Source organism: Bubalus kerabau, chromosome 2, assembly GCF_029407905.1.
Source record: "Bubalus kerabau isolate K-KA32 ecotype Philippines breed swamp buffalo chromosome 2, PCC_UOA_SB_1v2, whole genome shotgun sequence".
NCBI classification, from domain to species: Eukaryota; Metazoa; Chordata; class Mammalia; order Artiodactyla; family Bovidae; genus Bubalus; species Bubalus kerabau.
In genome coordinates this window covers 31,953,271-31,980,685 of record NC_073625.1, presented here as the reverse complement: position 1 = coordinate 31,980,685, position 27,415 = coordinate 31,953,271, and the positions used below count along the sequence as shown (strand labels likewise).

General features: G+C 37.0%; 1 protein-coding gene across 3 annotated transcripts in view; it reads left to right on the top strand.

Annotated features, from left to right (window-relative positions):
• The window catches only part of TENM3 (teneurin transmembrane protein 3), a 532,144-nt gene that overhangs the window by 389,443 nt on the left and 115,286 nt on the right, over positions 1 to 27,415 (top strand). For all 3 annotated transcript variants that reach the window (XM_055567454.1, XM_055567455.1, XM_055567456.1), the window contains 6 exons: positions 3,052 to 3,174; positions 14,434 to 14,648; positions 19,540 to 19,750; positions 20,798 to 20,899; positions 21,107 to 21,301; positions 22,366 to 22,566. In XM_055567454.1, coding sequence (XP_055423429.1) covers positions 3,052 to 3,174; positions 14,434 to 14,648; positions 19,540 to 19,750; positions 20,798 to 20,899; positions 21,107 to 21,301; positions 22,366 to 22,566 — 1,047 coding nt within the window. The remainder of the gene's footprint in view (positions 1 to 3,051; positions 3,175 to 14,433; positions 14,649 to 19,539; positions 19,751 to 20,797; positions 20,900 to 21,106; positions 21,302 to 22,365; positions 22,567 to 27,415) is intronic.

The following is a 27,415-nucleotide window of genomic DNA, read 5'->3' as shown; positions in this document are numbered from 1 at the left end:
TGGCTCTTTTGGAATATTATTGCTAAGCCAGAGTATGTCTGTCAAAACTTTTACTGTACTCAGAACTACAGCATTTTATTCACACATTGTGGAACTATCTGAAACCTTGAAAAATGTATGAAGTGATAAATGTTGAGAAAGCTTCTGATATTTTGCCACAAAAACTACATACTTTAATGCAAAATGATATGAAATTATGCTTCTTTATGACTTGACAGTTTATATATTGGAGAATTGTAAACCTGTATCTTAATCCTTGAAAAAATTAGTCTTTAAAGGAAATTGCTGAAAAACTATCATTTAAACAGGGAGTATGAGCCTATATGTTTGTTACAAATTGTCCAGGGTGGATGCGGCTATGTTCCTGTCTATGTTTGGTGTTTTTCTTTACTAAAGGATGATTTTTATATAAGAAATTGTTAACAAAACAATGCGAGACTGGTAATAGAATGTCCCCAAACTGTTGGATCTTTTTTAAAAAATTGATCAATTATATACAGTGCTAATGGACTTTCATTCAGCTATTATAGTTTTCCTATAGCATTATGCTAAGACCAATCATTAATTCATCATTAATAATGTAACACTCCATTCTTAGCCATTTATATTTTTATTTGGTATTTATTAATTTTGCATTAAATTGCTATACTTGTGTCCACAAAAGTGTTGTCTGAGATTTTAAAACTTCAGAAAATAGAGTTTATTTCTTTGACAGATGCTTACTGTGATGTGGTCAGTAGCAGACAGTGTATGAGGCAAGTGAGATACGTGAATGATCTAAGACAATCTTGGGAGATACTTCCCTCAGTCAGGGAGGTCTCCCCAAGAAGCTGACACCAACCATCGGAGGGAAGAATAGGTATTTTGCAGTGGGTAGAGAGCACTGCAGATGTGGGGGCTGAGGGGGATGTTTATTGAGACTCTATGGTCTGGTCAGGTGACTACAAATGGTTCAATATCCTGGAGTACAGAATAAGTAAATGAAAGAGCTACATACTATGGGCTGTCCCAGTAGGTGCCAGCTATCCTTCATATATATGGTCTAGAAAATTCCTGGAGAAGGGCATGGCAACCCACTCCAGTATTCTTACCTGGAGAATCCCATGGACAGAGGAGCCTGGAGGGCTACAGTCCATGGGGTCACAAGAGTTGGACACGACTGAGTGACTAACACACACTCATTCTTCATATACATGGTCTAGAAAATTCACATCATTTAAGGTTGGTTTAACCAGCCTCATTTGTAAGTAAACCTAATGTTTAATATTACATCATTTGTCCAAACTTAAATTCTAGATTGGGCTTCCCTGGTGCTAAAAAGTCTGCCTGCCAATACAGGAGACACAAGAGACACAGGTTGGATCCCTGGGTCAGAAAGATCCCTTGGAGAAGGAAATGGCAACCCACTCCAGTATTCTTGCTGGGAAATCCCATGGACAGAGGCACCTGATGGGCTATATAGCCCATGGGGTCGCAAAAGAGTCAGACACAACTTAGTGACTAAACAACAACAACAAAGTCTAGACTGAAATTGAACCCACGTCTAACTAATTGCTCTTTGCACTGTAACAGCGTAGTTTTGTTCATATATATTCGATATTTAATAAGGGCTTTTTAACAGTAGTCATTATCACACTGTCTCTAACAGTACTTTCTACATCTCTCTTTGGTAAATTCCAATATGTATAATGAATATATACTGTCAAATAATGTTGAAAAATTCTCCTTCATGACATAGTAATATGACAGTCACCAGATTTCCCCATGGATATTTAGCCTTCAGGATTAATTCCTAAACTCTATTTTATGGAGCACAAATGAACATTCATTGTTAATGGTTAATGTGACAGTGAGTATTATTCTAAATATTTTTAAAGAATAAAATAAAAATATGTAAAATAATAAATTATATTACCTTTCTCTTTCTAATTACTTGGTCTTCTAGTTAGCTATTTGCTAAGATTTTTACATAAAGAAAATTAGTAAACATATAAAATTTATGTATGAATTTATACATAAATTTATAAGATTATCAATCCTACATCAAAAACTTTATGTGAAGTTACCTAACACTTTGGAAAAGACCCTGATGCTGGGAAAGATTGGAGGCAGGAGGAGAAGGGGACAACAGAGGATGAGATGGTTGGATGGCATCACCGACTCGATGGACATGAGTTTGAGTAAACTCTGAGAGTTGGTGATGGACAGGGAGGCCTGGCGTGCTGCAGTCCATGGGATTGCAAAGAGTCAGACAAGATTGAGTGACTGAACTGAATTGAACTGAATCTGACATATATGCATGTTGCTTGATCTGTGCTAGTGCTGAATTGTAAGTCAAAGATTTGAAGATTATTCATCTTAAATTAAGAATATTCAAATATTACTGTTATGTTATACATCTGAATCCATGTTGACCATTTCATGTACCATATTGATCTGTGAGACCACTTGTTAACCTTAGTCCAAGTGAAGAGCGCCGTGTCTCTTCAATTCAGTTCAGTTCATTCGCTCAGTCATGTCCAACTCTTTGCCACCCCGTGGACTGCAGCGCACCAGGCCTCCCCGTCCATCGCCAACTCTTAAGAACCTATAAACGTTACAACCAAGTATTGCACGTGTGCAAGGGGGCTGTGGTCCTGTCCTGCCACTCACTCAGATGATGGTGAGTGGTAGAATTGGAACAAAGCAGAGCGAGCACACAGTGGTTCATTCTAAGAGTTTCCCGGTGCTCATTAGCCGAGTAATATCAAATCTTTATTAAAGTGCTGCCGGGTTGCCTAGCACTGCTGCCTGAATTGCCGTTGCGTGAGGAACTGTTTTCTTATTTTTATTAGGCGATTAATCCTTGGCATTTCAGAACATGGAAATTTTCACTTTACATGTGATTCTTGTTACTCAGAGTATGGACAGTCTAACTTTACATGTGACTCTTGCTATTCAGAACGTGGTAATTCTAACTTTACATGTGACTCTTGTTATGAACAGATGTACCATTTGCTGTTGTAGCTGGAAGCAGCAGACCTTTAAACACCGTGTGTTTTTTACCCCCAGCAATGCATCTCTTTGGCCTCAATTGGCAGTTACAGCAGACCGAAAATGACACATTTGAGAATGGAAAAGTGAATTCTGATACCATGCCAACACACACTGTATCGTTACCTTCTGGCGACAATGGTAAGAGAGAGTCACGTGTCCTGTGTTTTTCTTTTAACTTTTCTTTTCCATAAATTTATTTTTACCCATGTTAGAGCCAGTTGTGTATGGGAGAAGGAGGAGGTTCTAGAATTACAAATATTTGAATGAGTGGCTTTCATTCAGTTACTTGAAGCATTGAACATTCACATTTTTATTATAGGAATAATACCGTGTTCTGCCTTCTCAGTCAATGGCTAGGGTTTTCTGCCTTTCCTTCAAAAGTGTGCATTTTGTTTTATTTTTAGTCTGTAAATAGCTTCTAATTCAGTGTATCATCTCTTATATCACCTTGGGTTTATTGAGCTTTCTTCATTCAGCTAGTATGGGAAGTTGGAATACTATCTTCATTTTGTTTTAGAAGCTTTTACATACAAAACACATTAAAGGATTATCGTTTATTGACCTTTCCTCAGCTTGCCCTTTCTCTAAACTTTCAAAAGTTTACACTTTAAGCTAACAGGCTTTCAAATCAATTGGTTCCGAGTTTTAAAATGGGTATTTAAGAGGTTAGAGAATGCTGTATTTCATTTTTTTCAATATAAACACCCAGCAAAATATGTACACATGTAAGTATATGTATATTATGCACCTATTTTTATTATGTGTGTGTACATGCTTGTATTTATGTTTGGCATTTGGCATTCTCTGACTTTTTGCAAAATGTCATAGTACTTTATATCTCAAAGCAACTGGATAAAGACACCTTTTTCCATCACAAGAGAAACAGGCTCTTTGCCTTTCAGCATTTCCCTGGCTCTCCTTCCTCTTTGTTTCTAATCTAGAATATTTTTCTTCTGCTTTGGCATCAGTTATTTTCATCCTCCTGTGGCTGATTTCTTTGCAAAACTGAAAAGAAGCTATTATATATCTATATAGTATATTTATTTGTATTTTATATATGCTGCTACTTTACATGTACCCACTGGCTGTGACTAGTGCTTTTACCATATTTTTTTGTTCTTTGCTTTTCCATCTTCTGTTTTAATAATGATACTTCATGACACCCCTCTTCTTTCTTAGGAAGGCTGATGGATTTTAGAAGATGTTAGATTTTCACAGTAATAATAAATACCACCACTCCTGCCCCTGTATAGAGTGTTTAATACCAAGTGCTGTATATTCACCCCTCTTCTTTCTTAGGGAGGCTGAGGGATTTTAGAAGACGTTTCTAAATGTTCGATTTTCACAGTAATAATAATACCACCACCGCTGCCCCTGTGCAGAGCGTTTGATACCAAGAGCTATATGTTTCAAATAAACTATAATCTAGTGGTTGATGACAGTGAGAGTGGAAATTAGCACACAGTGGATTAAAGAGGAGTGAAGAAAAGCTGGCCTAATTAAAACTGTTGGTGGGAAGTTTCAATTAAGTGAAATATAATTACTTTAAACAACTGTTTAATCTTTAATGCACTGATAACACACATATGAACAGATCCAGTAACTATACAGAAATTAAAAGTATTTATTTTGGGTTTATATAGATTGAAATTTAGACTGTCTCTTAAAGTGGATGGTTCCTGTGAATGATCAAATAGCACTTGTTAACCACACATGTAGGGTACTTTTTACAGACCCTACATAAGAAATGTAAGAATAAGAAAAATGCTTATTGTATACATTTTGTTTATTTGTTTATACATCCTAACATTTTATTGGGCTTCCCCCAATGGCTTGGCAGTAAAGAATCTGCCTGCCAAAGCAGGAGATGCAAATTTGATCCTTGGATCAGGAAGATCCCCTGGAGAAGGAAATGGCAACCCACTCCAGTATTCTTGCCTGGAGAATCCCATGGACAGAGGAGCCTGGCGGGCTACAGTCCATGGGGTCACACAGAGTCGGACATGACCGAGTGTCTGAGCACAGCACATTAATATAAGACAAAATGAAGGCCATCAGTTTTGGTTAGTGTAGCTCTGGCAAATGACTTCTCCAAGTAAAAGAAACTCTTTTATAGAAACTTCCAGTTTTAAAATAAATAAGTCATGGGATATATATACAACATGGTGACTTTAGTTAGTCACCATGAGGATGAGGTGGGGGGCCCCCACTCTTTCCTTCCTGCAGTCCCATAGCTGGGGCTTCCTTCTCAGGGTCTCCTTAGCCCAGCCCTCCTGCCCCATCCCGCACGGTGCTGTTGAGTAGGGGCCCTGCCAGGAACTGACCGACTCAGCAATGGAGGCATAGTGTGTATATTCACACAAGCAGGCACAGAGGGGCACATGGGAGGCTGTGCCCAGGCATTACCCCCTAACCTCTGGGGGAAGTGAGACTCTGGGGTCAATCCCCAGATGGGTGGCTACCTTCCCTTCCTCCACTTGTCTCATATATTTGAAAGTTGTGAAAAAGTAGATCTTAAATACAGAAAAAATTGTGACTATCTATGTTAGACATATTGTGGCAATTGTTTTACAATATATATAGTTATCAAGTCGTTATACATCAGAAACTAATATAATGTTGCATGTCAATTATATGTCAGCAAATAATTAAAAACCCCTTTTGTATGAGGACAAATCGAAAAACTATGTGATTCATCCTCTTTAAACAAAAAAAGGTTCAGGTTGCTTTCAAATTTTACATTATTGTTCGTCATGTATGAATTTTCTCAAATACAAGCCAATTTCAGAGAATTAGATTTTAGAGCAAGTTAAAAATTGCCTATGAATTGAAGAAATGGGGCTAACAGTGCTTCAAGAGTATTGAGTTTTATTCAATATTGCATATAGTATTTATGTTGTTGCATTGTGTAATAGCTCCTTAATTAGATGCTACATTGATTTTGTCCATTAAACTACATTTGCAAGGTAAAGTTTTAATTCACTTAGCTTGTGATGTAACACTCTGTATACATAATGTTAAGTTATGGCATGTGGTTGTTTATAAAAAGATATTTTCTCTCAGAGATCTCAAAGTCAGAGTATAAATCCAAGGTTAGGTCATAGAATTGGAGGGTGGGCTATTGATTGTCTATAAATGCCCAACCTTGCTTCCTGATGCCTTAATTATTAGTGCCTCTGTGGGACCTAAGATGATATTTATTATCATTTACCTTCCTTGACAATTGTTAGACCTTCAGAGTTGGATGTATTTTCTGCTTTTCATTTTAATCAGTATAGGCCAGTTCACTCACATGATGTGCAGGCAGCAAGCTCATGATATCTATGACCCCAAAGAGTAGTATTTTTTAACTCTGAGTGGTTTTCTGATGTCATAGAGTAAATTCTCAAACAGATACCAAACCCCCTAAATTACCGATAGGATTTTTAAGTACTACTCTGTTTTGTCCTTATGATATCTGGGGGATATAAGCTATTATTCATAAAATATCTCAGAGTACAAAGTCCTTTATTTAATGGAGTTATCTGAGAAATGCCACTTTACTGATGTGTTTCTATGTAAACTGGGAATCACATAAGAAGGAGAGGAATAACAATAGCTATGTGCACTCAGCCTCTTTATGTTTTCACACTCTGACAACCGTATTTTAAGACATTAAAACTGTTGGGACACACACTTTCTGATGAAAGGAAAAATCGCAGTTAGCAGGTGAAAAGACAGCTAGTGGCTCCCACATTGAGGCACAACAGGACAGGATGGGGGGGAAAACCTTCAAGATGATACTTTATTGTGTTTGAAGATGTGGTACATCTCACTCTAACTGTGAAGGCTTTAATTGGTTTGATTCCTAACCCACACGCTTTGAGTTTAGAAGAACTACAGGGCAGTCTGTTGCCCTGTCTGTTTTTTTTCCTCCATCTTTCCTCCTTTTTCTCTTGGTAAAACCTACAGACCGCCTTAGTATTTCCTGTGATCGTTCCCAGGTTCAGACTCTGGGGGCTTAAGGATGGAGTGATCTCAGTAAGGGAGGATGGTGAGCACTAAAACCAGCCCTCCTTTCATTTCCTCTGAAGCCAAAGTTTTCTGGAATTCAGGACATGATGAAAGACATCTGTTTCCAGGCTTTTATCTGGGAGGACTGACGAGCTTCAGAGGAAAAGGTTGTCCAAGTATTTACCAGTTTATCAAACGGTGTCAATGGCACGCTGACTTCCAGGTGTGTTTACAATCAATAAAGAGCATTTGAAAATGTTAGCAGCAATGACCATGCTTGACCTGGCCGAATGAGAGGAGGGCCATGACTTGAAAAGCAACAGTGCAGAATTTAAAAAGACAAAGCACCTTCACAAAACTCTAGTCTCCTGATATTCAGATAGAGGCTTTTTAGCAGGAATGTTGTACTAATATTAGCGGCCAGTTCCATGGATTTAAGCAGAGAGAAATCTGTGATGTCCTTTTCTCTGTGCATCACTGATTATAGTGAGAGGGTCAGGTCGTCATCTACCTTTTAGGAAAGAGACATTTTGAGATCTCAATTCAAAATAAATCCTAGATTCTAAATAGTGTAATAATTTAAAGCAGATAGACATGGATAGGCACTTAAAAATGAACACATTTCATAGGATAAGCTAGATCAGTGATCTTAAAACTATTTTGTTCTATACGTCTAAAATATGTACACTAATTTGAGTTGTATTTCCTGCAACTATAGTACTCTTGAGTGTTTTTTTAAAAATCTGTTTCATTCTATACTGAATTTTGTTTCCATTTATCCATTGTACACATTTGGCTGAAATTAACCTAATTATTATATACATAATGTTAAGCATTTTGATAATTATTAAATATAAAAAGTGAAAATGTATTAGAAAATACCTCTCTGAATGAGATGGAAACTTTTCAGACAGTTTATGTATTCACTGATGAATATTACTTATTACAAGAGCAAAGCAAGTTTCAATATCAATTCTATTCCTGTTTTTCCTTTTTTATAAGTATAAACATAAGAACTCTCCCTACAAAATAAGCAGATGGAAATGGAAGAATAGTTTTAGGAAGATGTCTCATTCAATTATTCAAAGCCCTTGTTAGTCCTTTGTTAAAAATCACATAGTGATCTATTTCCAAAGAGTATATTTAGTGGTCTGCTGCTAAGCTGCCAAGTCACTTCAGTCATGTCCGACTCTGTACGACCCCATAGACAGCAGCCCACCAGGCTCCCCCGTCCCTGGGATTCTCCAGGCAAGAACACAGGAGTGGGTTGCCATTTCCTTCTCCAATGCATGAAAGTGAAAAGTGAAAGGGAAGTCACTCAGTCATGTCCGACCCTTAGCGACCCCATGGCCTGCAGCCTACCAGGCTCCTCCATCCATGGGATTTCCCAGGCAAGAGTACTGGAGTGGGGTGCCATCGCCTTCTCAGATTTAGTGGTCTACAAGTGTCAATTCCACCGCATTTCTTCTTCGGTTTTATTGAAAGCAAAGAATTGGCAGCTACCTAATTTCAAAAAGATTCTTTATGCAGTTTTCCAAATCAATCCAGTTTCTCAATTTTCTTGGAGTACACCAGAGAAGGCTTCACCAAGGCTTACCACTAATTATATCTCTTATTCTTTTACTTAGTGGCACTTTATTTTATCTGATATATACAGAATGGAGTGGAAAATGGAACCATTGTTCATTTCCATTTACCTTTGTTATAATTTCTTTTGAATGCTTTTATCATATACTATCAGTATCTCTAATTAGCTCATCAAATATGAGCTAATCAAATATATGGAAAATACTCACTATTTAATTTACTGGTAGAGCTAGTTTTCAATAAAATCAAACTTAACTTTCTTCCATAAAAAGTCTGGCTTGTTTTTTTCAGTTCAAATAAATTAATATAAATTTTGTCACAACCATCTCAGCTCAGAATTCCTATGCTAGTCAGGCAGTAGAGAGATGGATAAAACCCAGAGCCTTGCCAGGAGTTTGACAATTGGATTAAATAAGGCATCATTGCCTTGAATACTTCTTACTTTATTGAAGTTCTCTTTGCAATCATGAAACTCTTCTGCAGATGAAAAGCATTCATAGACAGTGGGTGAGTGGGTGACAGGGGCGCAAAACGAAGATTTCTCTCTCCCTCTTGATGCATCAGATTTTAAAACTTGCCAGCAGTCTTAAATAGTCCATTTCTTAACTTCATTGCATTTTGCCTTTGCTAGAAATATATGTATGGCAGGAAAAACAAAAGAGCCCTTCCTTGGGTTTATGCTGTCTTGGTTAAAGAATGTTTATCAACAAAAATACTTTCTATTTTGTCTGTTTGACACACTGGAAACTTTATGTTCTAAGAGAGTGTATCAAAGAAAGATTCTGGATATGTGAGAAGTATGCCTGTCTGTTGTAATGGCAGTCTAAATATGGGAATTGTTAAGGTTTTAGAAATTAATTACCACAAAATAATGTACCCCTTTTTCCTACATTGAAAACTCCTCGTGTTCCATAGGGGTATGAACTACTCTTGTTTGAAGAATCCTGGACCAAATAACCTCCAAGGGCACTGAAACTCTGAGATTCTAGGAAGATTTTCCATTACGGGTAGACAAAAAAGAAACAGTGATCAGAGCTACTGTTGCCCCCATTCAAGCACATCCACTCAACCTTGGTTCTTTTGTATTACAATTAAAAATAACCTTCGTTCTGAAAAAGAGCCACCTGTTAAATTAACTATGGGGCTAACTGTATAAGTAGATACACTTCTCGACCCAGAAGTGGGTACACATATCATTGCAGTGAGAAAGATTTTAACACCTCAAAATCAGGATATAGAGAAAGCAATAAAGCAAAACCTGAAACCCTAGAAATCAAAACTTGGTTACTGTTTCCAAAGCTAATGCCCTTGGGCAAAGATGATGTTTTGGAAAACAGTTCTGGGATTAGCACCAGCTAATGCTGACCAACTCTCAAAGCATGGGTACACTGTTAAAACATCTACAAGCCATTTCTAGCAGCAGTAGATAGGATCGAGACCAGAGAACAGATTAAATCACATAAGCTTCAGATAGTAACAATAGAACTTGTTAATGGCAATAATGTATAATAATAGAGTTAGAAATCTATGAACATAATGAATGAGTCTAAATATGAATGATCTCATGTATAAATATGTGTACTAACAGATCTTAGTGGGATAAAGGACTACTACTCTACTCAATATTTTAAAAAATAGTATATGTAGAAATCAACCAAAACTTATTAGCAATTTATAATAAATTATAATACAAAGAATTTTCCCTGGTGGTTCAGGCGGTAAAGAATATGCCTCCTCCAATGCAGGAGACCCAGGTTCAATCCCTAGGTCTGGAAGATTCCCCGGAGAAGGGAGTGGCAACCCACTCCAGTATTCCTGCCTGGAAAATCCCATGGACAGAGGAGCCTGGTGGGCTACAGTCCACGGGGTCACAAAGAGTCGGACACGACTGAGCGACTTCACTTTCACTTTATCAACAGTGAATAAAAGAGTAGATGTCAAAAACTTAGAACAGTGTCTGGCATGTAATAAGTATACAATAAGTTGTATTTAACATGTTAGAAGTGAAGAAAAGTTGACTAAATTAAAAGTGAATATGTGTGTGCAGGTTGATAAAAAGTCATAAATTTTTATTCTCTGTGTGTGGGTGTATGTGATGTTTCCCTTTAAGGACTTAATAGATTGTAGTATTATCATTAATACTAGATATTCAAAAGGATTACTGTCTTAATTTTTGGAAAACTTACAGAGGACAGAGGAGCCTGGCAGGCTACAGTCCATAGGGTCGCAAAGAGTTAGACATGACTGAGCAACTAACACATATTATATGAAGAATATTAGGTCATAGTAACCATGGCACACAAAGCCTATCATTCCCTCCCAATAAAAATAAGTACAATTTTATGTCCTAAAACTGAAAGCTAAGCAGTTTCTCTGGTGTCTTTTAGTGGGCTAACATACCTGATTTTATATGGAATAGACAGATAAATTTAAAACCTAATAACTTGAAATAAGTATTTGTTTTTAATAAAAAGCATGGGTTATATAGGTGATTCTATAAGACACATAGTTTAGGAATTATGCAGACTTCTATTTGAAACTTGACTCAACCCTCCCTTTGGGTTATAATTTACTTCTCTGAGCCTTAAATTCCTCATCTCAAAATAGTATCAATCTCACAGAGTTGTTTTGAAATTTAAAACACATGATATAGATGAAACCACCTAGCATGTTGTAGATTCTCACTAAAGGTTAATTCCCTCTTCCCCCCTCCTTAATCTTTTCAGTAAAAACTACTTTATGACAAAGGTAGATTCTTGTGCAAAAGCTTCCAAAATGAAAAGCAGACATTGATCTCAGGTATTTAAAAATTTCTATAAATAAGGATGTTTGGTTTGCTAGCAAGCAAAAATAATCACTGGGTGTAGGGCTATATTTTTTATCCTTTTATCTATATATTCTAGTTTTGCTAAAATGAATATTAATAGCATAAGATAAATATTTTAAAATTCAGTAAGTGATGCACAGTTGATAGTCTGTGAGTTGATACATGAAAAATTACAGTGATTACTGTAACCCAATTTTGAACTTTTATTTTCAAGAGCATTTTATATTGGTAAATTAGTTCAACAAAAATAGACCTGGCAGGTGAAGGACTGTTAATTGCCATGAGTATGGACATCAGGGAAAAAAAAGAGGGGAAGTGAGACTGTTAATAATGACTTTTTGTAAAGCTTTCTTGTACAGCCCCCTCCTGCAACCTACCTGGGTTATTACAACTGTATTCTCATCATTTCTCCACTTCTAGGCTTCCCACACGACTGCGCTTTAATGCCTTGAGATAATGACTTCGTGTCACCTTTCACCTTTTCAGAACCTCCCATGGATCTCTGTTTAGCTGTAGCTGTCCTTTGACCTGACGGTCATGTGTCATTGTAGGATGCAGTAGTCTAGGTAGAAAAGAATCCCAGCACTTACTAGTAACACACTTTCCCTCAGACTTCATGCTCGTCCATAAGTGTAATTTGTTGTTACTCTAGACCCTAATGGCCATGATCTAGATATCTACCTAAAACTTTTGTGGTAGAAAGGTGCCTTCATGACTAATCTTGAATTCAGTTTCTCCTGGTCTCATACGCGCACACGCACACACACACACACATACACAAAACATAGGAACAAAAATCTGCCTTTGTGTCATGGAAGTGTAATTTACCCATATTAAATCTATTTCAAGTACATGCTGCTGCTGCTGCTGCTAAGTCACTTCAGTCCTGTCCGACTCTGTGTGACCCCATAGACGGCAGCCCACCAGGCTCCCCCACCCCTGGGATTCTCCAGGCAAGAACACTGGAGTGGATTGCCATTTCCTTCTCCAAGTTGCTCAGTCGTGTCTGACTCTTAGTGACCCCATGGACTGCAGCCTACCAGGCTCCCCCGTCCATGGGATTCTTCAGGCAAGAGTACTGGAGTGGGGTGACATTGCCTTCTCTGATTTCAAGTATCTGGGTTTTTTTGAAATTTTTTGACATGAAAATACTGACTTTTTTTTATATGTATACTTTTTTTTTTTGGATATGTATATATCCATTCTCCCCCAAACTCCCCTTCATCCAGGCTGCTACATAACATTGAGCAGAGTTCCCTGTGCTCTACCAGTGTCTATTTTTAAAATGTACCATGAATTATGCTTTATATATATATACACACACACACATTGTTGTTGTTCAGTCGCTCCCTCATGTCTGACTCTTTGCAACCACATGGACTGCAGCACACCAGGCTTCCCTGTTCCTCACCATCTCCCAGAGCTTGCTCAAACTCATGTCCATTGAGTCAGTGATGCCATCCAACCATCTCGCCCTCTGTCCCCTCCTCCTCCTGCCTTCAGATCTTTCCCAGAATCAGAGCCTTCTCTAATGAGTCAGCTCTTCGCATCATGTGGCCAAAGTATTGGAGCTTCATTTTCAGCACCAGTCCTTCCAATGAATATTCAGGATTGACTGATTTGATCTCCTTGCACACACACACACACACACACACAACACATATATATCTACTTCTGAAAAAGGGATATAATAATGCCATTTGATAGAACTGAAAATAAAAAATCCATGAATATGAGAAGACCAAATTCTTTAACCTGGCATTCAGGGGCCTCCACCATCTGATACCATTTTTGCTTTTCCAGTTTTATTTTCTATTTCTCCCATGACAAATCCATTGATGTCTTCCATTCATTTGATATCTTCTGAGAGCCAAGTGCTTTATATAGAATACCTCATGTACAGCTTAGAGGAGTCCTGTGATTGCATGGTTACTTTTACAGATGAGATTTAGTATCAGAAGCTTAGTATACACCTTCAGGTCACACAGCTAGTTGGCCAGTAGAGTCAGGGTTCAGACTCCAGTTTGTCTGACTCCAGGACCAGTTTTCTAGGCTTCTTTTCTAGCCAAATGGATCGCTCTGCTTACCATTGTCCTAACACATGTTCAGTTCCATTGCATGTTTTTAATTACAAAGTTTACCTCTACTCAGAAACCTTATCCTACTTGTCCTACGAAGTCGAGCTCAGTGCCCGCCCCTCTGTGGCATCTTTCCAGCTCCAGCCTTCCGTGATATCACTTTGCTCTGACCCTTAACCATGCGTTGCTTAAGATAGTCATGCATTAGTTTGTAGGTGTCGTCTTTCCAACCAGGTAATTACTTGCTTGATGACAGAAGCCATCAAAGCCAAAGTCCATAATCTCTAAGAATCTGTTTTCTAGTTTATGTTTCTTCTTAATACCTGCAATTCTGTGTCCCTAGTAAATGCTCCAAAATGAACTCAATGTTAAATTAAGAGTTCTTTGTAGATAGAAGACTCTCTTCTGTCATTAAAATAATTTACGACTACTTGCAGTTATCTGAATTTTGAATTTGATTGATTTGGAAATCTTCATAATCCATTCTGCCTTAATTTACACTTTGCAGGGTTATGGTATGTTTAGAATGACTGATAAGTACCAGACTTAATCTCTCCCAAGAAACAACACCACATATAATTTGTAAGATAATTACGTTTCAAATGATCAAAAAAGACTGTAAGTGCGAAAACAGTTGCAGTAATAGGTGTACCTTGGGGGAAAGTAAAAGGATTTTGACTTAAATATCTTAAAGAACATGCTAAATCAGGATTACCTGAAGAATATCTTAACAGAGAAAAACCTTTTCAAGGGAAAATTAGAAATAAAGAAGAGCATTTCATTTATCAGAAGGAAATGAAATTTCTGAGCATTTCAGTGAAAAAAATTTTTGGAAAGTCAGAAGGCTGTTTTAGTTTTGGTTCTGTTTCTTTTTAATTTTCCCTTCTTTTTCAATGAATCTCTTACATTCAGGAAAATTAGGTGGATTTACACAGGAAAATAATACCATAGATTCTGGAGAACTTGATATTGGCCGAAGAGCAATTCAAGAGGTTCCTCCTGGTATCTTCTGGAGATCACAACTCTTTATAGATCAGCCACAGTTTCTTAAATTCAACATCTCTCTTCAGAAAGATGCCTTGATTGGAGTATATGGCCGAAAAGGCTTACCACCCTCCCACACTCAGGTAGGTTCTATTACCAATAAATTGAAAACCGCTAGTTTGCATTTTTAAAGCCATTCCATTTCTTAAGGGCACCTGTTTAACTCTTTGACCACTTTTGTATTGATGTGTTACAGCAAAGAGTTTTGACTGTAGGTGACACTTACCTTGAGACTTTTGAATTAGTATGAAGAACAGCTCTTTCTTTCTGATTCGCTTTAATCACTATTGATTGATTAAAATGTACAGAATTTGTGAGTAACCTGATGAATACTGAACATCATCTAGGTAGTAAAACATCATGGATTTTCCAAGTGTTTTAGAACAATTCTGTGATCATTTCCAAAGATCACACAACTTTCATGTAATAAATACATGACATTTTCATCCCAAACATGTGTTCATTCTGTTGAAAATACATAGTTTTTACTTTGTCAGATTTACTCTTTGTAAAGAAATTATGGGACCATAAACAGTTATATAATATGAACTTTTATCAACTAAGCCACAATTCCTCATCTATATATGATAAACACTAAAATACAGAGGCAAAAGGGCTTTCATAGATCATCAAGGATGATCACATTATTTAAAACAACTCAAATACTCCTATATCATAGGTGCAAAGAACTTTAAAGTCAGTTTGCTTTCATGAAAATCATTTCACAACTATCGCAGATTAATAATCCTGTAGACCTTTTCATGATCCAGTACTGACTCATGGAATGTAAATTGGAAATTGTGGTTTAAAGATATTCCATTACGTCTCAGAAATTATGTAAATTACCTACCACAAAACTGGAGCCTAGACTTTTTCCAAAAACAGGAATTCCAAAAATGTGATAGATGGTTAATTAAAATGGGCAATTAGATGAACTTAAAGCTATGCCTGAAAATCAGTTATTTGCCCATGGAATTTCATGCTGACTAATTTGATGTATTAAATGAAGACCAGATGCTTTATATTATGTAAATTTGTGAGAAATGCTTTTTCTATAATCTCAGAATATAAACTATAAGAAAAATTGATCCATATACTAATAAAAACAGTTTTTAAAAAAAGATGAGTAAGAAAAATTTCAACATGCTTTCTCTAATGTCCTGGATTAAAAAAGTTTCATATACATATATAATTCATACAACTGAATTTTTTGAATGCCATACTTTGGTGTATTCATTTTTCTGAGTTAACATTTTTCATATCTACATTGTTAAACTAATGCCTTTAATGCTCTCATATCGAAATACCTCTTATTATGTACTAGGTAGGGTCCAATTATAAATTTTAGATTATAGTTACATCTGACTATAGTTCATGTTACAGGTGATACTAACTAGGATGTAATGACAACCTTTTCTTAAGTAGAAGTGGCTCTCCATGACTTCAGTTATAGCAGATAGATTACATTTAGTAAACAATATTCCAGTGAAATAGAAAAAAAAAAAAAAAACTTTTTTCCATTGGAATCACGTGTGATTAAATTATTTTTGTAACTCAAGAAACATACCTCTAAGTACAATAGCAAGCTTGTAACCTGTAAATTCCAAAGATTAATTTCAAGGAAAAAATTAATGCATTGAGCACTTTAAAGGTTTATTTAAAGATTTAGAATTGACTTTTTGCAAGTTATATATACCATAAAAGACTAGGGAATAAAAGGTGTAGTTCAGGTTTTCTCATAATTCTTCTGGTATTTAAACACAATATACGTGATATTCACTTTTCTTTTCTACCACAATGTATGTGTTTAAGTAGGTTATGCATTTTCTTAAGCTCCACAGTTATTAGAGTTCCTTCCTCCGGTTTATTCAGGATCAGCAGAGCAAACAGCTGTTTCTGAGTTCAGTGTTTAAACATGAAATATGCTATAAAGCAGCCCAAATTGAACATTTCTCTGTTTCTGGGGAACGTTAAATAAATCAGCCCGAAATAATTAAAATTGGCCAACCATTCAGAATAATCACTTGAGTTTTGAAAGTCTTTGTGACCCGTTATAAAACTGTCCATGTGACTGTTGCCAAGGAATCAATTGACTTTCTTCCCCCTGATGCCCGATTCATTCTCCTGGACAGTTAGAAGCCTAAGGAAGCAATTTAACGCTTTATACAGTTAATAGCATACTGTATCCTTTGAGTGCATTTGCATGAAGCTGTTTTAGAATGGGAGTCAGAAACCTGGGTCGCCACTTTTTGACCTTGTGATCTTGAACAGATCTAACTTCCTGGTGACTCACTGTCTGTCTGTAAAATGAATGAGTTGAATCAGGTGATCTCTAAAATCGCTTCCTCCTCTGTGTTTACAGTGAGACTAAAGCACCATCAAAAAGTTGAGAGCACAGTTAGGTATTCATAGATTCTGAGTTCTCATGATTTTAGTAGCTGAACTGTGTTAAGAATAAGGATAATCTGTTCAGAAATGAACCATCAAAATACCTTCAGTATAAGCTTTGTCTCATGATCGCTCCCCCAATGTGGTGAGACTGAATTTTGTCCTAAAAATAACAGGATTCTAAGACTTGCTGCACAAAAAATCCATAAGAATCTTATGAATAGGTATTACAGAACAAAACTCAGGTTTGCCCTTAAGTCATTACAGTACACCCAAAGAACAAAGGTTACTAAATTTCTATTCCATATAACTTGCTTCTTTTTTGTAGCAATGACTGTAGTATTAAATAGGGAACCTATCTTTAGGTATTTGAATATCCTCCTGAAGTTGTGTGTGAAACGTCCCCAGGAAAGAGCCTAGAGCTGGGTAGATACTTACTCCACAACTATCAGCTACTCCTCAGCACAAGCATCATGCTTACCACTCCAGCCTTAGTTTACTGTTCAAAGTGTGATGCAAAATGATTTCTGTGATGAAAGGTGACACTTCACAGGGCTTGAAAGACCTACTAAAATTCAAAATTTCCTCCTTTTCACTTTTTCAGGGACTGTGTTTATGCTAGGGGAGAAAAATGTTTATATGCAGTGGGACCATCAAAAGAAACTTTTTCTGGCCTTTTTGCCATGCTCATGCAACTATTTAAAACTGATAAGAAAATGAATGGTTTATTTGAGACAGAGGCACCATTCAGAACTGCTGAGTTAATTTCCTCTGATAATTTTGGAATATAATTCCAGTGAAATTTTGTAGTTCAAGTGTCCACACCAGTCATTATCTTCATTCTTGTAAGACAAAAAAAAAAAAAGTTTGAATGCTAATCACATTATTGCTTTTTCTACATTCCTCACAGCTGAATGATGTTATAGTATAGTTCGACTGCACAAAAAAATAACAAAAAAATGCTTTTATACTTAAATTTAATATTTAGTATGTTGGAAGCTGAATTAGATATTCTAAATTCTGTCCAGTAGTAACAGGAAAAGGTCGACGTACAGTGGCAACACATTAAACTGTGATTCTCTGAATCCCAACAACTGATTTTTTTTTCCAATTTGATTGTATTAAGGGATTCATTATAAATAAGTTTTCCTTAAATAGACCTCTGATGAAATTCCATTTAAGAAATCTATCAGAAAGTAGAATATTAATGATTCACACGTGCAGTGCCCTGACATTAATGATTAAAGATAGTGCTGCAGTGTACTTTTCACCATCAATACATACCTCAGGAATAAAGTGAAACTGGGTAAAAGTCTATAGACACTGAATAATTACTTTTAAGAAACTATTGTTGAACAAGTTTATTAAAACTGTGTTGGAAAAGTCTTCGCAGTGTCTTCCAAATTCGCTGAATTATCTCTGACTACAAAATATTATCCCACTATTACCAGCCACATCACATTTTTTAAAAATTACCTTTGAATTCTCTGGTTAAATTCTTCCAGCTGCCCAGTGTTCATGATTAATCTTACTAGAATAAATATTGTTTAATGATGATTGACTTCATGATAATAATTGGCTCATCCTTTCAGAACCCCTCTGGAAAAGGAAGTGGCAACCCACTCCAGTATTCTTGCCAGGAAAATTCCATGGACAGAAGAGCCCATCAAAGATGTAAAGGCATCTTATTATATGTTTTTAATCTAACTGCAACTAAGTAAAACTCCACGCTGGCTTTGTCCATGGTGCTTGCAGTGGTCATATCAGGGTCACAGAGAGGTGTGGAGTCAGGTAGTAGAAACAGCCCAAGCTTTGGAGCAAAGCTCATTGCAGTTCACAAACCACCTGGACCACGGACCAGCTATCTGACCCTGCTCAGGCTTCTCGGGTTTCAGTTTCCCTCATCTTTAAAGTGTAAACAATAACGTCTTCCTAGAAATGTTGTTAATGATGATCAAAAATAATCCTGGCACAGAATAAGTATTCAGTAGCAGTGGTTACTACTTAAGTATTAATAAGGAGAAAACCTTAAGAGATCATCTTATGTCTAAGTAAAAATGATGGAGGTTTATGGTTGTAGCCCCAAATTGCCTAGACTCACAAATTTTGTAAAAAAAAAAAAAAAATTTATAGTTTATTGAAGTATAGTTGATTAAACAACACTGTATTAATTTCTGCTGTACAGCAAAAGGATTCAGTTATACATACATTCTTTTCCATGTTATTGTGGGATGGTGAGTATTATTTCCCTGTGCTATACAGTAAAACCTTATTTATCCATCCTACATACAATGGTTTGCACCCGGCAGTCCCAAACGCCCACTCCATCCCTCCCCTACCCTGCCCCTTGGCAAACCCCAGGTCTGTTCTCTATAGCTTACACTCACAAACTTTTCAGCAGTCGGAAGAATTAAATAGAATTAAGGGAAGAAATGGTCCGTGATGTTAAATAGAACAACCGTATGCAGGCGGTAATCTCCATCACCCCTGTAAATACGATACCTATAAGACCTGTCCATCAGGAATGTTTTCCTGCCATTGCAGTATTTCCAACTGCTAAACAGTCTTCCTTGTCCTCGTCCTCAGTATGACTTTGTGGAGCTCCTAGATGGCAGCAGGTTGATCGCAAGAGAGCAGCGGAACCTGCTGGAGTCCGAAAGAGCTGGGCGGCAGGCAAGGTCCGTCAGTCTCCACGAGGCCGGCTTTATCCAGTACTTGGATTCCGGAATCTGGCATCTGGCTTTTTATAATGATGGGAAGAATGCAGAGCAGGTGTCCTTCAACACCATAGTGATAGGTAAGGACCATCTTCCAGGTATCACTTCCAGGCGTCCGGCCTCAACGCTGTGTTAAATAGAAACTAAATTACCTTCACCAGTCCTGAGTGAGTCCTGGGATGTTAGAGCCTGAAGTAATTATGAGAAGTTATTTTTTAAATTGTTTGTTTATGAATATATGACAAACCATGAAGCACTGAAAGAGTGTTATTCAAAAGTAGCTTGGAGGAGGAGAGTGTATCACAAAAACAGTTAAAAACACCTGTGTTTGAAATTAGCAGTGTTTTGCTTTACTGTTCGAATAATCTGGTATTAGGGGCTTCCCACGTGGCGCTGGTGATAACTTGCCTGCCACTGAAGGAGACATCAGAGACGCAGGTGGCTTAGTTGTCAAGAATGTGCCTACCAGTGGAGGAGACACAGGTTCAGTCCCTGGGTCAGGAAGATCCCCTGGAGTAGGAAATGGCAACTGTCTCACTTCCCACACTGTTTGCTGAACCCAGGGTAGGTAAGGCACAAAGCAGAGAAGCTGGAAGAAAACTCCAGGAGCTGTAGGAACTGCAGACATGTTTATTCTCTCCAGAATGATGCAGCAGCAAAAGGGGTTTCTCAGGTGGGGCTTGTATACATTTATAGAACCAAAGTGGCCCATGGCCAAGCAGGTGCAATGTGATATGCATGCTCAGTGCTATAAGTGATCTCAGCTATTACATAACCATACAAAGTCATTCTTTACAGGATGCGGGGCGAGAGGGCCTGAGAGCTCGACTTTCGCCATCTTGGCTACGTGCTCTTTCCCCACAGCAACCCACTCCAGTCCTCTTGCCTAGAGAATCCCATGGACAGAGGAGCCTGGCAGGCTACAGTCCATGGGGTCACAAAGAGTCAGACACGACTGAAGCGACCTAGCACATACACAGTCTGGTATAAATGAATCCTTTCTGGGGTTATGGAGCCAGCCATCCATACTTCCTTCAAGATGTAGCTAAAATGATCAAAGTGACACCGTTTGCCTTGCACAGGAGGCAGGGTGCACAGCAAGGATCACTTCTATTTCTTTTCTTCAGAGTCTGTGGTGGAATGTCCCAGAAATTGCCATGGAAATGGAGAGTGCGTTTCTGGAACCTGCCATTGTTTTCCAGGATTTCTGGGTCCGGATTGTTCAAGAGGTATGCGACATAGATTCTTTTCTTAAGCCAAGATAAATAAGCTGTAGAAACACGAGTCATTCAGGAAACTCCCAAGACAGGAAAGAAGGTGGGGGGTGGAGGGGTGGAGAAATGGCATACTGCTTGTTCTAACGACATGCTGCTGCTTTGAGCGAATCTCGATGGGAAACGCGGCTGATGATTCCCCTGCCCTGTTTTATTTCGCAGCAGCCTGTCCGGTGCTGTGTAGCGGCAACGGCCAGTACTCCAAGGGCCGTTGCCTGTGTTTCAGCGGCTGGAAGGGCACAGAATGCGATGTGCCCACGACGCAATGCATCGACCCGCAGTGCGGGGGCCGTGGGATTTGCATCATGGGCTCTTGTGCTTGCAACTCCGGATACAAAGGAGAAAATTGCGAAGAAGGTAAACATGTCAATATTTGCCGAAGTCTGTTCTTAGCTATTCATAAAGAAAAAACAGGTGATATGTGTAACCTTTAGTTTAGCAATGAATCTTTTTATATGCCTCCTTCTGAAGGTAATTTTGATTTCCATATTCATGGAGGCGTTGCTTCATGAACATTTTACCTAATAAAAAGAAAAAATACCAAGGAGTCCCTTTGCTCTTTCTCAATTGTTGTGAATAATTTTTTTTTTTCACTCTGAGAAAATAAGAGAAAACTTGTGTCTTGGAACCAACAGTAGACTGTTTATTTATTTTTTGACATTTTTCACCTTGATGCCAGCCCCTAAATTTGTTAGCATTTGGTATCTCTAGAAAGATGAATATTGAATATAATAGACTGATGGGAAAAGATACATCATGGGTTTGCTCCATAACTGTATATAATGATGATAGTTAAGATACTATACTATAAAGTGCATTTGAGCTAGTTTTTTCAAAAAGCAGAAAAGCACCATTTCCGTTCTTCAATCAAATTGATTTTATTGATCTGCACACACAAAGTAATGCAATTAAATCTCTGAAATTAAATTTTCAGGCCATTGACCCTACAAGTGTAAAGTTTTATTGAGTCAAATTGCTAAATTAAATCTCGTCATCTAAAGCACATTAAAGTGAATTAAGAAGGATAGAGGGTATGCAACTCATTTATTTCTCAAACATGTGAGGGTCCCACACAGCTGTCCGTATTCAGTGGTTATGGATTAGGCCAGCTGATTCAGATTTTGTTATAGTGAAGCCAATACTTATTACTTTCTGATTGGGCAGAATGGAAAGCAGTCGTCTCAAAAGCAGAAGTGAGAATTACAAATCTTTGTGAGAGTCTCCATTACCTAAATGGCATGTCTCTTAAGGCTTTATTGCATAAATTCTCTGCATTTTCAGAAACAAGTTCTTACAAATGGTAGGTAAATATCTGAGTAGCCAAAATGTTCAGGTAAATTGGGATTTAATTCTTTGTTCTGTATGTACTGGGTATATGTTCTAGATTTAATGGTAAATTGGTTCTCTTTTCTTTCCACTAGCTGACTGTCTAGACCCTGGATGTTCTAATCACGGTGTGTGTATCCATGGGGAATGTCACTGCAATCCTGGATGGGGTGGTAACAACTGTGAAATTCTCAAGACCATGTGTCCAGACCAGTGCTCTGGCCATGGAACGTATCTTCAAGAAAGTGGCTCCTGTACTTGTGACCGTAATTGGACTGGCCCAGACTGCTCCAACGGTGAGGCTCATGCATTTGAGCGCTTAGTATTGTTTAGCTAACGTTTACCATGGCTTCCCAGGTGATGCAGTGTTAGAGAATCCGCCTGCCGATGCAGGGGACCCAAGAGACAAGAGTTCGATCCCTTAGTTGGGAAGATCCCCTGGAGGAGGAAATGGCAACCCACTCCACTTGCTTGCCTGAAAAATCCCAGGAACAGAGGAGGCTGGTCCATGGAGTTGCAAAGAGTCAGACATGACTGAGCACACACACACAAAGGTTACCATATTTTATTAGGTTGGCCGAAAAGTACATTGGGATTTTTCCATAGTGTCTTACAGAAAAACCCAAAGTAACTTTTTGACCAGCCCAATAATTTTTAAAACACTCTTATTACTCTTAATATAGATTTTATTAAAGTGACCATTTATAGAAAGAAATGTTAAAAGTAATGAGATTTGTTCTCTTTTAATATGGAAAGAAAGAGGCTTCATCATTTGTCATTAAAATTTCTCCTTTAGTATTAAAAAAAGTTCTCCTTTAGTATTATTGTAAAGAAGAAATATTTCAGTTCAATAAAGCCCTCTTTCTTCTCAACTCTGAAGGCCTATGTACAACTTGGAGATTAACGTACATTATCTCATAAACAGAAAAACCTCAATTAAAAAATTATGTGACAACAGAAGACTTTTAATATGATCACAATAAAGAGTATACACATATAGATATTATGGTGTACATAATAGTTCAACACTGAGTTTTTAATTGCCACTGTATGATTATAATAGAAATGGCAAGTAGTAATTTTATTCAGTCAGTCATGTTTTTATGCACCAACTCTGTGCATGGCTTTGAGACAGGCCTCAAAGGGATTAAAGAATAATCAATCATTCCTGCCCTCTAGAATAGTGGCTTTCAAGGTTTTGACCATGACCTAAATGACCTGTGGTCTTAAATGTATTTTTACATTGTGAGCTCATATACCTTTGTGTGCATTTACTCACATCACTGAAATGAGAGCTTTACAAAGTGATGTATAGTGATACTTTCTCTCAAGTCTGTTCTTTTTTATTGCCGTTTGCAACCCATGAATTAATTCTGTGACCATTCGCTAGTCACACAGTATGGATAGAAGCTATTCTAATCTGTGTGCTCAGTCCCTCAGTACTGTCTGACTCTCTGCAATCCCATGGACCGTAGCCCACCCAGCTTCTCCGTCCAGGGAATTTTCCAGGCAAGAATACTGGAATGAAGATTATAGTTTCATTGGGGAGATAAGATAAACACACATGAAATACTTAGAAACCAATACGCTCCAGTTTAATATTCTATTGAGTGTTACATGGACTAATGCACTAAATTCAGTCAATATTTAGATCCTGCCTTGATGCATATTAGGAGGGCCCTGGTGGGCTGCAGTCCATGGGGTCGCGAAGAGTCAGACACAACTGAGTGACTTCACTTTCACTTTTGATGCATATTGAAAGTTTACAAGATTTTTAATATTTCTTTCCTTATTTTCAAGATTGCAGTTAGTGTGGAGGTTGAGGGAATATTTTTTGACTAGGGGAACAGTAGTAGAAAGTACTTAAGAGCATGAGCTCTGAACTCTCTCTTTCCTGGCATTTTTGAGGAACTTGGGTAACGTGTCTGCTGCCCTAGGAGTCAATATTGGCATGAAAGATTCACCGACCACTCTTCACCTGTTACAAATTGACTATCAGAAGCCCAAACTAGAGAAAGTCTTATATAGGTTAATTTGTGGTATTGATGGAAAACTTCTGTTGAACTCATAAGTAGATATCCTAGTTAAAGGAGCAACTTAGGAATTTTCTTTCTTGCTCTCTCTTTCTTTTTCCTTCTTTCTTTTCTTCCCCTTTCCCTTCCCCTCTCCTTTCCTTCCTTCAGTCTTCCTTCCCTCCTTGTCCTCTGCTTCCCTAGTCTTGTGAAGACAGACAGTGTCTATAATATGCCCGTCACTGCCTCATAGACACGCGAGTTGATTCAGAGAGCTTGGTGAGCCAAAGAATTTGGTTAGAAGATTCATGACTGTCAGAGCGGGCAAGGTGTATAGGATAAATAAGAGTGAAAAAACCTAAATTGGGGGCTGACTTGCAGAGGACCTTGAATGTCTCAGTAATGAGTTTTAAAAAATCATCACCAACCAAGGTTTATCAAAGCATGGATGCATGGCATTATTTTCAAAAACATGTTAGCTCATTTTGTCCTCCACTTTAAAAAAATATAATTACAAGAGCAATATAGGCATTTAGCTCTTTCTTTAGGGTTTTTATTTACATTTTCAGCTTCTATACTAAAAAATGTAAAAATCCAATTAAAGTTTATAGATAAAATTACTTGTATAAAGCTACTTGATTCAGGCCTCTCTGCCTCCATTGGTGAAATAGGCATAATAATACTAGTTATAAAATAATATTTATTTGAAATATTGTCATTCTAATTTGTTTCCCACAGTTTTCCAAGTTGGAAAAGAACAAAACAATGGCTCCATTTTTGTTTCATGTAAACTTATTTAATACATTACCAGGATTATTTTATAAAGGATGGTTTGTAATTGATATTAAATAGCTCAAAAAGTAATTTGATCTTCTTCATAAAATGGTAAAAATGGTATTGTTATGAATAGCCAAAAAGATATCAGTGTTAGTTAAAAAATTAAACTGACTGCCAAAATTACGTATCATTATTTTACATATTTAGACTGATTTTTTTCATACTGCTGTTACTATTTTGCTAGCTTAAAATCTAATTTTACTTGTATATCTGACTGTTTAGACATAATGAGTGAAGGTCTTCATCCTGTTCATCTTTAAATCCTCAATGCAAAATGCACACTTATTAAATTCTCAATATAGAGAGTTGACTAATAAACGCAATATACTTCTTTGGGAAAAAGTAGTTAAGCACAGAACAAAACTTTATTAAACTTTACTATTAGCTGCCGAAAGACAGAAAACTTACTTAGAATTGTTAGTAAAGATCTCAAACACACATAGGGCTATCCTGTGAAAACATCTGGATTCATGTGCCTCCAATTAGTCTGCATATCGCACAGTTCTCATTGAAAGTTTAGGAAAACATCTTTGTTAATCTACATTCGTGATTTAAAAGCAGTAGCATTTTGCATTTCTAACCTATTGAATTCTAAAGCAAAACACTACCAGCTGCCTCTATTGTTGTTGTGGAAATGACCTTCAGAGATCTAAATTCAATATGAGAGTAGGTTTTACACCTGAAGAAACATTTGGTTAAGCTGCTAAAAGAGAAGAAATGAATTATTTCCATCAGAAAGTTTATAGGTTTGAAAGCAACAGAGCTCTCCTCTCTCTCCAGCAGCAGTTTGTCCATTAATTAGCCCTTCAATTCCACTTCAATTAAATTAACTCTAATTAATAAGTTCATTACAAAGATTGACGCACCTTGCTCAAAGCAAGTGTGCTGAACGCTGATAAACACCTTCACCCTAATGAAAAATTGATTAGATTGAATAAAAAAGGGAACCTCAGAAAGAAACCTCGCTCTTCTGAAGCTCAGGTGGCATTCTGTTCCTCTGAAGTTAATCAAAACATCTTGGATCCTTTAATCAAAAATTTAATTCAAAGGAGTTAGAAAATGTGGCGTGAAAAACCACATGCCACTCTCCTCCAGCTCATATCCCTGACTGTTGTTTATAAGGAATGTTCACCACGGTCACAGAGTCTGGATCAAGTTTTTAAAAATTCTGCAGCCCTGTGAAGTCCACTGTCTGAGAAATATTATCTGGCCAATGACTGGGGAACTCTGGGATCATGCATGTGACTACCTAAACAGGGACTGGCTATTTTTTATTTTAAAATTCATCTAGTCCATTTCCTGTTTGTTAGAAATGATCTTAGGTTTTTATTCATTATGTTTATTGTTGGGAAAAAAAAACAAAACTAAACAATAGTCTTCCAATCTTAAGAAAAAAAATAGTTCATTTTATTTAACTTTATATGTAAAAAGTAAAAAATAAAATACCCTCAGAGTTCTGTCTGTCTGTCTGTCTCTCTTAACTGGATCTCGTCAAAAAAAAAACTTTTAAGAAAACTTTTTAAGAAAAAACTTAGGTCAGATGCCTGAATTCTGTTTTAATGACCTAACTTCTTGTTACCGTTTTAAAAGTCCTTTGGTGACTTGTGCTCTTTTCAGTAATTGTAGTAATTGGAAAACCTTGCTTTTCAAATGTTAGAGTTCATGGTTATATATATTATTAAACTGGTTTTCTATTATTGTTTTGCTCAGCAACTTCTGTCAGCAGTACAAATACACTGTCTAGAAAAAAAACAACAGTTTATTTTATTTAAGCAGTTTGTTTGTGTGTCGGACCCAAGCTAATATGCATACTATAATAGATTCTTTTTTTTTTTTTACTTTTTTTAATAACATTCTTTCTAATGAAAGTTTCTAAATATTTTAAAAATGTGAACTATAAGATTAAAAATAACTCCTTTTCAATTTTTGCTACCCTGGTGAAACCCAACTCCTGTTAAATACCTGACATACATAGACACATACAAATTTATTTCATAAATTTTATATCAATTTGATGTATATGTACATGTGTTCCTAGCTGCCAAAAACTTCCTCTGAGAAACATATAAGTGTGTGTGCACATATTTTCTTCTCATTATGAATCATATGTTCTGTTTTGTTAGTAATGTGTGTGTACACACATATATAAATATAGGAAATTGTTTATAGCATAATTATTATGTGCATTTTATCCCCGATATGGCAGAATGTAAAATTTAAAAAAGTAAAACTACGTTTATCATTCTTAGCCGCCGATACTGAAATTTACTTAGTAGGTAAAATGACTTAGTAGGTA